This window comes from Pezoporus occidentalis, unplaced genomic scaffold, assembly GCF_034315485.1.
Source record: "Pezoporus occidentalis ecotype Australia unplaced genomic scaffold, CSIRO_AGI_Poc_V1 ctg16, whole genome shotgun sequence".
Taxonomy (NCBI): domain Eukaryota; kingdom Metazoa; phylum Chordata; class Aves; order Psittaciformes; family Psittacidae; genus Pezoporus; species Pezoporus occidentalis.
In genome coordinates this window covers 3760784-3776556 of record NW_026913425.1, presented here as the reverse complement: position 1 = coordinate 3776556, position 15773 = coordinate 3760784, and the positions used below count along the sequence as shown (strand labels likewise).

General features: G+C 40.8%; 1 protein-coding gene across 5 annotated transcripts in view; it reads right to left on the bottom strand.

Moving 5' to 3' along the window:
• AP3B1 (adaptor related protein complex 3 subunit beta 1) overlaps positions 1-15773 on the bottom strand; it is a 169388-nt gene that overhangs the window by 112090 nt on the left and 41525 nt on the right. For 4 of the 5 annotated variants that reach the window (XM_062612402.1, XM_062612403.1, XM_062612404.1 and 1 more), the window contains exon 7: positions 9018-9197. In XM_062612402.1, the coding sequence (XP_062468386.1) occupies positions 9018-9197 (180 nt within the window). Of the gene's footprint in view, positions 1-9017; positions 9198-9853; positions 9924-15773 lie in introns of those variants that run through there. The other variant, XM_062612405.1, reaches the window with a different exon arrangement.

Below are 15773 nucleotides of genomic sequence, written 5' to 3'. Positions count from 1 at the left end.
CCCATTGCTGCTATTCTACTGCAAGCCTGTCATGGAACTAAAGGAAATCACAGCAATGCACTCTGCTGCAAAGATAAATGACATTTTTATCCAGTGACTGTAATTCTCTTTTACCAGCAGTGTTTGGCAGCCACAAAGCAAACCAGATCAGGAAATTCATTCAGGCTGAAATTTCACCCTCCCTGTCCTTTCCGTTATCTTCTGTTGATTCAATTCCTTTACCCAGATTGCCTTAGAAACACTACCGCTAACACAAGAGAAGGGAGGGAGAAGATGGAGCTTACCTCCACAGAAAGACTATAATACTCCATTTCAGTGACAAAAGAATATGATCATGAAAATAGCCCCCAAGTATATCCATAATGCTCAGAAAGTTTTGCTTAGAATTTTAAGTAATCAGCTTTCCACAATCAACTGGAGGCCATTTTGTTGTTATGAATCTATGCCCTAAGTTATATTCATTAAGCAGCATACCTGGTAAACAAATAAAACTGGTATTACAGTAAGGCAGCTAGCCAGTCAATTTTATCCCCTTAATACTTCATGAAGTATCTTCAAATAAGTGACTTAGTATTAAACATTGACCCCTCCTCCTGTATATCTGAAAGAACCTGGTCAGAGAGTATTGCACTCTGACAAAAAGGGAAACTGTAACTGAATCCAGAATCCTCCAATTCAGGCTGAGGATTCTGACAGGTATACTAAGAATGGAAGAAAGTATCACACAACTTCACTGTATACTAGTTTTCTTAAATTTAACCACTTGTTCTTATCAGCTAAATAAGGCTCAAGTAAGTCTACTGATCAGTGGGTTTCACAACCGCATTGGAAGAGGGCAGCTTAATGGAAACTAAAAATGAGGTGACTGCTTTTGATCTCTAGGGAAGAAAATTCTCTGGCCTCAAATCTTTTAGGGCAGGGGAAAATATATATAAAAAAAATAAAATTAGCAAAACTATCATCTGGTAGAACCACACAGCACAAATATCTACAGTGAAACTTCAGTAAGCTCTACAATGTCCTAATACAGAACATATCTTGATTAATTTTATCCTGAAAGAGTCTTATTAATCAATACTCCTTACGTGTGTTTGGCTATGTCTCCTTACTCATCTTCTTACTGCAGAAGAGTATAACAGAACTTCTAATTGCTGGGGTGAGTAGCTTGAGACGCCTGCAACACCGGAGCGGAGTGGGGCGAGATCAGCGTCCAGGAGCCTCACCTCAGAGCCACAAAGGCCATTGAGGAGGGAGCCTCAAGTCCTGGCAGGACTTGCCCATGAGCCGGCAGCTCAGCTCACGCGAGGAGCTGACTCACCGGGGGCAGGGCTAGGAGGAGCGGCACCAGCTGTGAGTGGTTAAAAACCTGCCCAGGGAGCGCGGCGAACAGAGCGGGTCGAGGCAGTTTGCGTGGGCAGGCGAGTGGCCTGACCGCCTGATCAAGAGGACTCGCCTGGAGCGCAGGAGGAGGAAGGACTGCTTGCTTGTGCAAAGAGACGTAGATGGACCGCTCGACCAGATAGATCATGGTCACCACTCGATCAAAACCTGTAGTGAGGAATAACGTGGGTACCCAGACCGAGCCTTCCTGCAGGCATGCGGCCGTGCAGGTCTCTGGCTGCAGTGACTGCCTGAGCCCAGCACTTGTACTGGAGAGAGCCAGTGACACTGCTTGTGTGCGGTGTGAGGGAATAAATGATCTGCTCAGGCAGGTGGCTGAACTGAGGGAGGACGTAGAAAGGTTGAGAGCCATCAGAGAGTGTGAAAGTGAAATAGATTGGTGGAGCCACACCCTAAGGCAAGGGCAGAGGGAAGTGGTTGAACAAGTGATGGATCCCCTTCCCTCCTACCATCAGACAGAAGGAGTGAACTTAAGGGACAAGGAGGTCCCTCCTCGGAGAGGTAAGCGAAAACCCTCGCAATCCCTTTCTCCCTCCCAGTTGCCCTTGAGTAACAAGTATGAGGTCTTAGAACTACAAGGCCAGATAAATGAAGATGGAGGGGTAGATCTATCTAGTGAGTCACCTAGGGCTTGTCACTCACCCCCATGCCTTAGAACTTCCTCAACCAAGAAGAAAAGAAGAGTAACTGTGGTGGGTGACTCCCTTCTGAGGGGCACAGAAGGGCCCATTTGTCAACCAGATCCATCCCACAGGGAAGTCTGCTGCCTACCTGGGGCTCAGATTAGAGATGTTAAAAGGAAACTCTCTGATCTGGTGCAGCCCTCTGACTACTATCCGCTGCTGGTTTTTCAGGTTGGCAGTGATGAAATTATTACAAGGAGGGCAAGGGCAATGAAGAGAGACTTCAGGGCCCTGGGACAGCTGGTTAGAGGGTCTGGAGCGCAAGTGGTGTTTGCCTCCATACCTGTTACAAGCAAGGGTGAAGAGATAAATAGGAAGAGTCTGCAGATTAATGTATGGCTATAGGATGGGTGCCAAAGGCAGGGGTTTGGGTTTTTCAATCATGGGCTGCTATATGAGACACCTGGTTTGCTGGTGGCAGGTGGGATACACCAGTCCCAGAGGGGGAAAAGGTTTTTGGGGCAGGAGTTAGCAGGGCTCATTGACAGGGCTTTAAACTAGATATGAAGGGGGGGAGATAACTGGGCCTGTTAGGGACAAGCCCAAGAGAAACATGGTAGGGCTTGAAGGATGGCGGACTAGGGAGGACTCAATCTATTGTTCCATCTGAGGGAAAGGTTAGTTGTATAGTCCCTGTCCCTAACCCTAACCCTAAAAGGTACCAGGGCAAGAGTTAGCAGAGCTCTTCAGGTTAGATTCAAAGTGCGAGGGGCTTGTAGCTGGGTTTGAACTAGTGGGGCATTGTTCTAGTATTAATGAAGACCAGAAGACCTCCCGCCTCCCAAGGGTGCCAGTAGCGTGCTCAGCTCGCTCCCTGAAATGCCTGTACACCAATGCACGCAGCATGGGGAATAAACAGGAGGAGTTAGAAGTCTGTGTATGGTCTAAAGGTTATGATCTGGTGGCAATTACAGAGACATGGTGGGACAGCTCACATGACTGGAATGTGGTTATGGATGGCTATGTCCTTTTTGGGAAAGATAGATCAGCAAAGCGAGGTGGTAGAGTTGCTCTTCATGTGAGAGAGAGACTACAACATATTGAGTTCTGTCCAGAGGCAGATGAGGAGCAAGCAGAAAGTCTGTGGGTGCGAATTAAGGGACAGGCTGGTACGGGTGATACAGTTGTGTGGGTCTATTATAGACCTCCTGATCAGGATGAAGGAGTTGATGAGGCTTTCTACAGGCAACTGGAAGCAGCCTCACGACTACATGCCTTGGTCCTCATGGGGGATTTTAGCTACCCAGAGAAGACTTACACAGCCAGTCATTCACAGTCTAGGAGGCTCCTCCAGTGCATTGATGATAACTTCTTAATGCAAATGGTGGACAAACCAACTAGGAGAGGAGCGCTGCTGGATCTCGTGCTCACCAACAAGGAGGGTCTGGTTGAAGCGGTGATGGTCAATGGCAGCCTTGGCTGCAGTGACCATGAGATGGTGGAGTTTGGGATCTTGTGTGGGAGGAATAGAATACCTAGCAAGGCCACAATTCTGGATTTCCGAAGGGCCAACTTTGGCCTCTTCAATCAATTGCTAAGGGAAGTATCATGGCAAAGGGTACTAGGTGGTAAAGGGGTTCAAGATAGTTGGTCAGCATTCAAGGACCACTTCTTCCAAGCTCAGGATCAGAGTATCCCAATGGGTAGGAAGTCAAGTAGGGGAGCCAGGAGACCAGCATGGTTAAACAAGGAACTGCTGGGCAAACTAGTAAAGAAAAAGAGAATCTATGGATTATGGAAGGAGGGGCTGGCCACTTGGGAGGAATATAGGGCAGTTGTTAGAGAATGTAGGGAGGCAATTAGGACAGCTAAGGCCTCCTTGGAACTTAATCTTGCAAGTCAGGTTAAGGACAATAGAAAGGGCTTCTTCAAATACACAGCGGATAAAACTAACACAAGAGGCAATATAGGCCCACTGCTGAACGAGGCGGGTGCCCTGGAGACAGAGGATATAAACAAGGCAGAGGTGCTGAATGCCTTCTTTGCCTCTGTCTTTATTCCTGCAGACTCTCCCTGGGGGACCCAGACTCCTATAGCCCCAGAAGGAGTCGGGATAAAGCAGGAGTTTGCTTTGGTGGATGAGGATTGGGTTAGGGATCAGTTAAGTAATCTGGACATCTATAAATCGATGGGTCCGGGTGGAATACACCCGCGGGTGCTGAGGGAGATGGCGGAGGTCATTGCTGAGCTACTCTCCATCATCTTTGGTAAGTCGTGGGAAACAGGTGAGGTGCCTGAGGATTGGAGGATGGCAAATGTCACGCCGGTCTATAAGAAGGGCAAGAAGGAGGACCCGGGTAATTATAGACCGGTCAGCCTTACCTCCATCCCTGGAAAGGTGATGGAACAACTTATTCTTGACACCATCTCCAGACATATCAAGGACGAGGGGATCATTAAGAGCAGCCAACATGGTTTTACCAAGGGGAAGTGATGTTTGACCAACCATACAGCCTTCTGCAAGCAAGTAACTAGGGGGATGGATGATGGGAGAGCGGTAGATGTGTTTTTTCTTGATTTCAGTAAGGCATCTGATACTGTCTCCCACAGCATCCTCATAGATAAGGAAGTTGGGCTTGATGATCAGGTAGTGAGGTGGATCAAGAACTGGTTGAAAGGAAGAAGGCAGAGAGTTGTGGTTAATGGGGCAGAATCTAGCTGGAGGTCTGTGACTAGTGGAGTCCCTCAGGGGTCGGTGCTGGGACCAGTGCTGTTTAATATTTTCATCAATGACCTGGATGAGGGAACTGAATGTACCCTCAGCAAGTTTGCTGATGATACTAAACTGGGAGGAGTGGCTGACACACCAGAGGGCTGTGCTGCCATCCAGCGAGACCTGGACAGGCTGGAGAGTTGGGCGGAGAGGAACTTGATGAAATTCAACAAGGGCAAGTGTAGAGTCTTGCATGTGGGGAAGAACAACCCCATGTACCAGTACAGGTTGGGGGCTGACCTGCTGGACAGTAGTGAAGGGGAAAGGGACCTGGGGGTCCTGGTGGATAGGAGGATGACCATGAGCCAGCAATGTGCCCTTGTGGCCAAGAAGGCCAATGGCATCCTAGGGTGCATTAGAAAGGGTGTGGTTAGTTGGTCAAGAGAGGTTCTCCTCCCCCTCTACTCTGCCTTGGTGAGGCCGCATCTGGAATATTGTGTCCAGTTCTGGGCCCCTCAGTTCAAGAAGGACAGGGAATTGGTTGAAAGAGTCCAGTGCAGAGCCACAAAGATGATTAAGGGAGTGGAACATCTCTCTTATGAGGAGAGGCTGAGGGAGCTGGGTCTCTTTAGCTTGGAGAAGAGGAGACTGAGGGGCAACCTCATCAGTGTTTACAAATATGTAAAGGGTGAGTGTCAGGATGATGGAGCTAGGGTTTTTGCAGGGATGTCCAGTGACAGGACAAGGGGCAGTGGGTGTAAACTGGAGCATAGGAGGTTCCATGTGAACATTAGGAAAAATTTCTTTACTGAGAGAGTGACAGAGCACTGGAATGGGTTGCCCAGGGGGGTTGTGGAGTCTCCTACATTGGAGATATTCAAGGCCTGCCTGGACAAGTTCCTGTGTGATGTACTCTAGTTTACCCTGCTCTTGCAGGGGGGTTGGACTACATGATCTTTTGAGGTCCCTTCCAACCCTTGGGATTCTGTGATTCTAAATCTTCTGAGAGGCTGAGAAGAGAAAGGAAAGGTGTAATCAGGTTGATTCATTATTAAATATTCTGTGTGTAAACAGTTCAAAATACTTTAGCATGTTTCATTTTTATCAGTTTATCTAGGTAAATCCCCTAGTTAACAGGAGGCTATCAACCTAAATACACCTTTCCCTCCTTCTGTCTCAGCCTCTCAGACTTTAAAGTTTTATTATGCTCTCCTGCAATAAACCAGTAGAACTGACTCAGAATACTTGTTACAGAGTTAGCAAGTTTTAGAAAAGTTAAGGACAGAGAGTATTCCCTGTATGCTGTGCTTGAATCTTTTGATATTTACAATTACAGTTTATTCAATGCGCACCCCAATACAGGGAACAAAAAAGATAAATATTCTGAGCAGTACCAGACACTGCTGAGCCATCTCAAGTACCCATCAGATGCAGCTGTGACCTTTATGGAATAAACTAAGAATTCGTAACTGTAAGATACTAAGAAAACTCTACACGAGCAGGAAACACTTTACAGCATTTAACAAAAGACCAGAGATCACAGAATGGTTGAGGTCAGAAGAGACCTCAGTATCTTGTCAGAGCTAGCAATCAAAATAAATACTTTCAATCTGTTTCTTCCTGTAATCCCCTGAAAGCCAGGCAGCCTTCCAAGATTCATGGTTTCAGGTATATACATTCAACGACTTCCTATTTTTATCCTTGAAGTCCTCATTCTTTTAGATAACTTTCTCCAGGCCTATATTCTGTTCTCCCATCAGTTATGTCAAATTCTGAGCACTTTAAATTGAGCAATACTTCAATAATTAATCCTAAAAGTATAAGCTTGAGACATGCTTTTCATAAGTATTAGTTTATAAAGAACTTTGTTCTGACTGAAATCCACGATCAATCTGAACTCACCATTTTTTACCAATCTTAATTGAACACCAAAAAAGTTGTAACCTGCAACTGTCTGAAAAAAAAGCTGAGCAGCCCCAAGACTCACCGTTTCTTTGCACGACTGGAGTCCCAGCTCCACTTTGCTCTCTACAACGACTGTCAAGGCTTCTGACCAAGCCAGCTATTCATAGAAGACACCCTCCCAGACTGAATATACATTTGATGGTGGATCTGTAACACCAGGACAGCCGAAGCAGCCACTATCTCCTGTGATCCTCATCTCCTTGCAAAAACAGGTATGGCTTAACAGCTTGAAAATCAGTTCCTGAGTTTCTAGACTGCAACTCAACACCTTCAGAGAAACCAAGAGCATCTGTATTTTAAACATCCTCATGGATTAGGCTGAAAGTTGTTATGCTTCAGAAGTTGTTTGCAAACAACTTGACAGTCCCAGCAGCTCCTGCAACAACAGCAGGGCAAAACATTTAAACTGGGATGTTTAAATGCAGTGTTATCTTAAATGCAGCGTTAAACGCTTAAAAAGCAGTGTTATCTGCCATCAAAAACGTCACTTCCCAGAAAACTTGAATTGTTGTTCCCAGTTAGTTCTGAGCAGGCATTTTCTCTCAGAAAATGAGCGTTTTGCTTGTGTTCCAGTTAATACATGTTAAACCTGAATACAGTTGACACGGAAAAAGGCTATTCCAAAAATGCTATTCACATGTCACTACTTCAAAAACACCCTCTAAATGTTTCAAAATAAACAGGATAAATCAAGGACATTCTTCCTCCCACTGTTCGTGATCAGAACATATTCTGTCCTTCAAAGAAGATAAAAATAGCAATATAAACCTAACTATTCTTGGTTAATGGGTAATTCAGTGAAAGTTTTGCAGCAATTTTAAGCATATTGTTCACAAAAGCATTTTTCCCCGTAACTGGCAAGTATCCCAAATTTTCTTTGGGTTTCTAGGTGCACAAGAAATCGGTTCAGAACAATACACCATTGCTTGCTGGGAATTAGCTCAATTTGAACAAAAGCAGCATATGTTCCTCAAGAAGCAAGGTAAATTTTAGTGAATAAAAATGCAAATATGCATTTTAACAGCCTTGAATTTATTAATCTGATAGGTTTAATTTCCATTTTCCTGCATCAGCTTTATTTATAAAGTGTCATGCCCTATAAATATGCTGTTATTTTCTATAGTCAAGCACCCTCTTAACAAATCTTCTCATTAATATGTAAATTTAAAGTCAATCGGTCTTCTCCCTGACAGCGCCATGAATTCCTAGTGCACTATATAATCGGCTTTGACTTGGCATCCACTATTTATCATCAAAGATGTCAGTTAGAAAAATTATGGAAAATGCACTGCAATTGATATGATTGCAATCTACTTTGTCAACACTTAATTGTTCCTCAAATCATACATTTACATATAAACAGCCTAAATACTGATCCATAATGATGCAAATAAACTAAATTAAAAATCTCTTCTACTGCACAAGATGCCCTGTTGTATGATGAGTTCATTTAAGAAGCTATTGACAATGGCATGTATTTCAACTAGCCCCAGAAAAAAAAAATATCTGCTAATTTAATTGCTGAGTAGGTAGTCTGAATTTTGCCCTGAGATTCATGAAGTGGAAACAAAATGTTATTAACACTTTATATTAATACCTTGTCCCTGCCCATAGAAGGAGGGCTGGAACTTGATGATCTTATGGTCTTTTCCAACCCTAACTATTCTATGATTCTACACCGATGACCAATTTAAGGTTGACACAGGCAGTATTGTTACACAAACCTTTTACATTCCTAGAGCAGAAGCCACAGCAACAACTGTCATCCCTCCGGTTTGAGTGAAAAAAATACAAGTACATTAGAGCCTTAAACAAACCTAATCCCATCAAGACTGCCAACCTCTCAGTCCAAGACAGGTCATTCTCCACTTCTACTCTTCCTTTGTCTAGTCACTGACTAGAACTGGTTTAAACCAACTGTGAAACTGTAGCTTTAGGTAAAGCAAATTATCAATTTTGATTCTTTATAAAGGTCAAAAAGAAGAATTCAAGTTACTTTCTTTCAATAAACAACATGTAACAAATACTGACTCAAGGATGTTAAGAAAACATAGTAATTAAGTTTCTCTTTCCTTATTATATATTTTACAATCTGTATGTAATACATGACAGATTATAGCCTGGAAGGAGAATTCTCATGTTCTGAAATAAACTGGATGCCTCCTGTTAATGAACCCTCAGAGAGGTAAAACTTACGCATTTAATACCTATTTTAACTAAAATCTGTATAAAAATGCATCTTGAAAGTCTAAGTATCCAACATATAATTTGGAAATGCAAGCACATAATTGTAATTTAAAAAGTCACAAACTTACCTTCCATGGGCTTACAAACTGTGTACGTGCATATCGAGTTAACATGTGGATTATAACAACTTGACCCCACTCTTCCACATCAACCAACAAGTTACAGAGCTTTCTGTAGTTCTTGTGAATCAGATCTATTCTATCTGGACACACTTCCTCAAATGCCATTACAACGCTCCCAGCCACCAGCTAGAAAACAAAATATAAATAGGTCAGTGTTCCTTCTACAGCCCTACAGCCCATTCACAACTAAGAATCAGAACTAATACTAGCAATTCTCAGTGATTTCAAATTGTTTCTATTCAGTGAAAACAAACAACAACAACAAACCTGAGCCCAGATAAATGGTATCTTACTTAAAACAGAATTGGAGTTAAGTTTATTAGAACAGAGAAAACATTTGCTCTTTCTAATACACACATAAATCTTAGTTCCCAGCCCTGAAGACACAGTGTAATGTAAGCATAATTTTTTTTTCTTTCAGTTATAGTTTCCAAATAAATTATCAGAGAACTTGCAATTAACTCAGAAGTAACAGGAAACAACAAGTATAATACAGCGATATGTCCAACAAGGTCTATTGGGATTCTCTTATGAACACTGGCATGATCAAACCGAAGAGGAGGCAAGTGAAGTTTCCCACCATTACTGGAATGCAAACTTCTCTCTCAATACAGCCAAATCAACTCTCATATGAAATTTTATCTTTAGGGTTTCATGAACACACTTCAGAGGGGAAAAAAAATAAATAAAAAAGGCATAAACCCAAGCAATATAATGAAGGTACATTAATACTTTTCCTCCAAGCACAGAACCAGAATTTCTGCATGTTGTTCAGCGCTTACCTACCAGTTCCAAAATTACAGAAATGGATCATTTATGCTGTCCTACATCCTCATGCGATTTTTTGCATCTATGAGAAATAAATAAATACATACAAAAATCCTCATACTATGACTTTTATAATACCAGCTTTGTTTTCTAGGAGAAACTTAAATAGATTCTCAACATTATAACAGCTCAAGACTTACTAAAACCTTTTGATACAGCATTTTCTTTTATAAATAAAGGAAACATATATTGAGGCTACTGCTAAAATTCTGGCAGCAGGTTACCTTGACTGTGGGAAAATCTCAAAAGCTGATCGTGCCTTGTGAGGACATGCCATTGTGTGACTGGAATTACTGTTCTTTCTCCTTTAATTGCTTTAATTAAGATTCGTTTTGTTGCAGAATACATGTTAAGTCAAATAACTGAAACAATGACACTTTATATGAAGCGGCTGATATGTATGCAGTTAGCATGCATGCAGTATAGCCTTCTGGCAGCAAATTAATATCATATTCTATCTGAGCACTGGGGATCTGCGTTTCAACCTCTAAAATTTCCCCAATGACTTAAAGTAAGCAATTAAATACGAGTGCAGTTTATTGAAATGGTACTTTTTGAGAAATATTAAATACAATGATATTCATATGTTACATTTTTCTCCCTGTATTTGGCTGACATTTGGTTTATTAGTATGCACCCAACATTACAATTGAAAGAAAACAGCGCAGAATACAGTCTTGCTATTATGCTAAACAAGTTTCAGGCTCTGTGGGGATTTTATGAATTACCAAGAAGAATAAACGTGAAGTTGCATTTATTGTCTCCAGCCCTGTCCACATACTGGTACCTGCTGGTCCCAGCAAGGATACAACTCATTCCAGGGAGCAGAATTTGATTATTTGATAGAGCTAAATAAAATACAGTCTGCATCAAAAATAATTTACCATTTTTTGTGTATCCCAAAAGCAATAGCTCTTTCTTTCGTCTTGTACTAGCTTTCTTCTTAATAACATGCTGCAATAAACTGTTCTGCAATTCAAAACTGCTGCAAGTTGCTGCTTAGGTATTAGTTCAAGGATCAGCAGAAGACAGTGGTTAACTCCAGGCAAATCGCTATCAGTCCTGAGTAAGTATCCTATTAGGCCAGATAAGCTGAGGGTGAAAGAGAAGAGTGGCAAGAGTTCTATGTTAGAACTCTCTTGCAGCAAAACAATTTTATCAGAATGCAAACCTCTGAACTACTGTTAAGGCCAGCTTGCAGAGGACAGTGTGACAGACCTGAAGTTCTGTAAGAAATGGATGACACTTTCAAACCACAGAGACTTTTTCAGATCACTGTTCCATAAACTTTATTGTGGAGATTCTACTCTTTAACACTGCAAGACAGTACAGGGTCTCTTGATGGGTCTGACATACAAGTGGAGAAAAGGAGAGAGGGAAAGAGAAGAAGTGAGGGTGGAGAGACTGACACACAGATCAATACATGACTATAAGAACAGTCACAGCTTAATATTTAAAAATACCCTTCAGTTGTGAAGGGTGACATGAATTATGCTGCCTGACTGTAGTTCTGGAGTGGATACCCTCGCCTTTTACTGCTACTCGTACTGCACGCACATTTTTGCTGTATTTCTCTTTCATTTGGATATGACACAGTTTGAAATCAGAGATAAAATAATACATATAATTTAGATCTTTCAAAACTGAGCAAATATCCTGTGAATAGCACTGGCTTTTTAAAAGTTCAGTTACTATGAGTAAAAAAAATTAATGCAAAAAAATAGTTATACTATAAAACAGGAATTCCAAATAATTACTTATTTCTATATACCTATTAAAATTTAGAATGAAAATGCTGTCACTTGTGAATGCTTAAAAGACATTAATAAAAATTTGAAGACAAAACGTACGAAATGCAAGAGGTGCACTGGATGAACAAGCATTTTATTCCTGTGGCAAGTCCCTAGATTTACAAGTTAATGCAGGAAATGCCATGCATCACGAGACTATTTAACATCACATCTCTCTTCCCCATTATTTCATTTTCAAAAATTAGGCTTTTCATTTGAAAGGGGTGGAAAAAAAAAGAAAGGGAGAATGCTCTGGTAACTAGAGGATTTACCTGAGGAAATTTCCTAATACTTTCTTAATAAGATATTATTTTCTAGTTGACACTGCTTCCCCTATAGTATGATCCTACTATACATCTAAACATCAGAGGAACAGCTAATAATCTTTGTTTATTGAATGCTCAACATTCCATAAAAATATTTAGAATTAAAACAAAATGATCCAATCAGAATAAAAAACCAAAAAGTATCGGTTTCCAAAAAACAGTCAGTTAATTTCCATCTTGCTGTGTCAATAGTAGCTTTTTGTATAAGGAGAAAATATAAATCATTCCAACAAAACTCGCAATGAGCTCATCAGATTCAAATGCTGCTTTCCATTTATGTATTTTTTATATTAAAGCAATAAACATGGTTCATTTGTCTTCCACTGGTTGCCACGTTTTTCTGTGCTGTTGCTATGAACTTCAGCCATTAGCTGTGCTCCAAGGTAAACTATATGAACCATCAACAAAAGTGACACCCAATCTATGGAGTTCATATTTTCTCCAGATTATCTATGCTAGTTGACAAGCTGGTAATGAAAAAAATCACACTAAGCAAATGGTTCCTCTAATAACAATAAATTTTCTATAAAATTATGAAGGGTACAAAACGTTTCCTTGCATCTATTTTGTCATGAATTCTAATTAACGCTGCAAAAACCTGAGAGTGCTGGGTCATCACAAGAAGTGCATCGAGGTTTGATTGATAATACAATGCAAGTTGGCCTATGCTGCCAAGATTCCTCTCTCTCAAATTAATGGCCACCCCACCTGCCCTAATCATACAGCCCAAATGATATTCCCCTTCTTATTTCAATTTTCTGGAGGCAAGGAAACTGGAAAAGATCAGTCATTTATCTTCTAATAGCTGGATAATAGATCTATCACAATAAAACATCTGCACAAACTCGGTAATTTTTTTTCCACAAAAGTGAAGCTTTTACCAACATCAAATCAGTAAGTTAAGAAAATACTGTCTTATCCACATATTTGGGTTCCAAACTAAAATACTGAGTTATTAACAGAAGCCTGCTGTTAAAAAGTAGAAGCTTAGCTTTCTTTTCCCATTATGCCCAAATACACTGCTTTTGTAAAGATTCCTGGGATCATTTTTTAATCTCAGGGGTCTCAGGCGCAGTTTGCAAAAGAAATCTCAGTACTCACATATTTGTGTAAAGACTTTTCACCCCCAAACCACAATTAATACTAAGTTGCATCTGTAATATTTAGAAGTAAATTATCACACCAGAAGAGAATAACAAAATTATTTAAATATTAAAAGTAGTTCAATGTGATTAAGATACTCTCAAAGATATTATTTAAGCGCGGCTAAAGGAAAATGTAGCCTTTAGAAAAAAGTGTAAAACTTAATTAGCAATAAAGGAATTCCATGCAATAAGCTAATCATCAGGCTTGTTAAATTAATCAAAAAATAGCATAAGAGTGAAGTGATACAGAATCAACTGAAAAGAAAGAGTGAACTAGTTTCCTCTAAAATACCCAATTACACCTTCACACATTACTATGTAAGTAGCTATATGGCTTTCAGAAAAAAAAACATTTTAGCATAAAATATGTACATGCTTTTATCTTCTACCTAAAATCACATCAGCTGCTCAATTATCTAGTTACGTGAAAATTAAAAGGAGCAGGCATTCATGCTCTGGTACCTGTTTATCAAAGTCCGAGGTACATTTTTCTGTAAAGCAATGGCAAAAACATAGCTAGGAGCTTAAGCATTTGTAATAAAAATACTTATAAACATCTTCTCTGTTTAAAAATAAAATACACTGGCACAAAAATCACACTTTGTTGATACACTCTAATTCCCAGTTAGCTACCCTTGAGATATGTTAACGATGGTATGCACTTGATGATTTTGCATCTTAGATTAACTGAGAGCTTGGCTTTTAATTGAATCTTCATGTTAAGTCACTTAAGGAGTAGAGTGATCTTTCATTTAACTTACCAGAAATGTTAATGAAGTGCTGGGTTAAGGTTAGATCTCATCTTATTTTAAGCTTTGCTTACCTCAGCTTACACTAAAAATTTACTACTGATTGAGACCTAAAAAATGAACATATTTTGTTCATTCTGATGAAACAGCTTCATTTTACTGTAGTAAAATTATCATCCAGGCAGTTTCTTGCTATTTCAAATGTAAAATTACTATGACTAATTTAAATACATTGTGCCTTTTCTTTGCACCATAAACTGCATTAATAATCCACAACACCGTGTCCTCTCTGAAAAAAAAAACAAAGAAACCAAAACCTGGTCGACATAAATTTAAAGGCATCTTTAGTAGTCATACTATTTCACCTTAATGCAGAAATTATGCCAAAGTTTCAAAAAACCCTGCTTGAGGTTAAACAGAGAAAATAAACAAATTACGAGTAAAAATTTACTTTTCACTACAGCTAAAACTCAAGCATCACTTGGACAACATTCATCTGTCCTATACATCATTAATATTCATAATTACAGTCTTCCTCCAAACATGTTTAAAACAAATGGACCAAAAAACCCCAAACACAACCATCACCACCAAAAAACCCACAAAAGAACCCCAGAAAACCCCCACCATCCAAACCCAACCAACCGAAACACAAAATTACGAACAAAAAAGTTAAATGGTGGATTTCCCCACACCCAGTTAATATATACAATGCATTATGGCTTGCCTAGGGATTATTAGCCATAATAACAATAATAACACAGAAATACCAGAAGTAACCTGACACTTCCATCAAGGGAAAGAAAGGCGGAGAGTCACTGGTGCTCAACAACTCCCAATGTCAGTAGGATTTCTCACATTCTAGTAAAGACACTATATAAGGAAAACATCATCACTTCCCCAACAAATGGATCTGCTGACATAAGATTAAAATACCAGCTGATGACAACTAATGCTGATGTAATGAAACAGCTTCTGTGCATTTAAATTGAAGGAATCCAGAGATTAGAATCACAGAATCATAGAATAGTTAGGGTTGGAAAGGATCTTAAGATCATCTGGTTCCAACCCCCCTGCCGTGGGCAGGGACACCTTACGTTAAATCGTATCACCCAAGGCCTCGTCCAGCCTGGTCTTGAACACTGCCAGGGATGGAGCGTTCACAAACTCCCTGGGCAACCTATTCCACTGCCTCACCACCCTAAAAGGAAAGAATTTCTTCCTTATATACAATCTAAACTTCCCCTGTTGAAGTTTTAACTCGTTACCCCTTGTCCTATCACTACAGTCTCTAATGAAGAGTCCCTCCCCAGCATCCCTATAGGCCCCCTTCAGATACTGGAAGGCTGCTATGAGGTCTCCAGGCAGCTTTCTCTTCTCCAGGCTGAACAGCCCCAACTTCCTCAGCCTGTCTTCATACAGGAGGTGCTCCAGTCCCCTGATCATCCTCGTGGCCCTTCTCTGGACTTGTTCCAACAGTTCCATGTCCTTTTTATGTTGAGGACACCAGAACTGCACACAATACTCCAGGTGAGGTCTCACAAGAGCAGAGTAGAGGGGCAGGATCACCTCATTCGACCTGCTGGTCACGCTCCTTTTGATGCAGCCCAGGATACGGTTGGCTTTCTGGGCTGCAAGCACACACTGCGGCCAACCCATGTTCATTTTCTCATCAGCCAACACCCCCAAGTCCTTCTCTGCAGGGCTGCTCTGAATCTCTTCTTTGCCCAACCTGTACCTGTACCTGGGATTGCTCCAACCCAGGTGTAGGACCTGGCACTTGGCATGGTTAAACTTCATGAGGTTGGCATCAGCCCACCTCACAAGCGTGTCAAGGTCCCTCTGGATGGCATTCCTTCCCTCC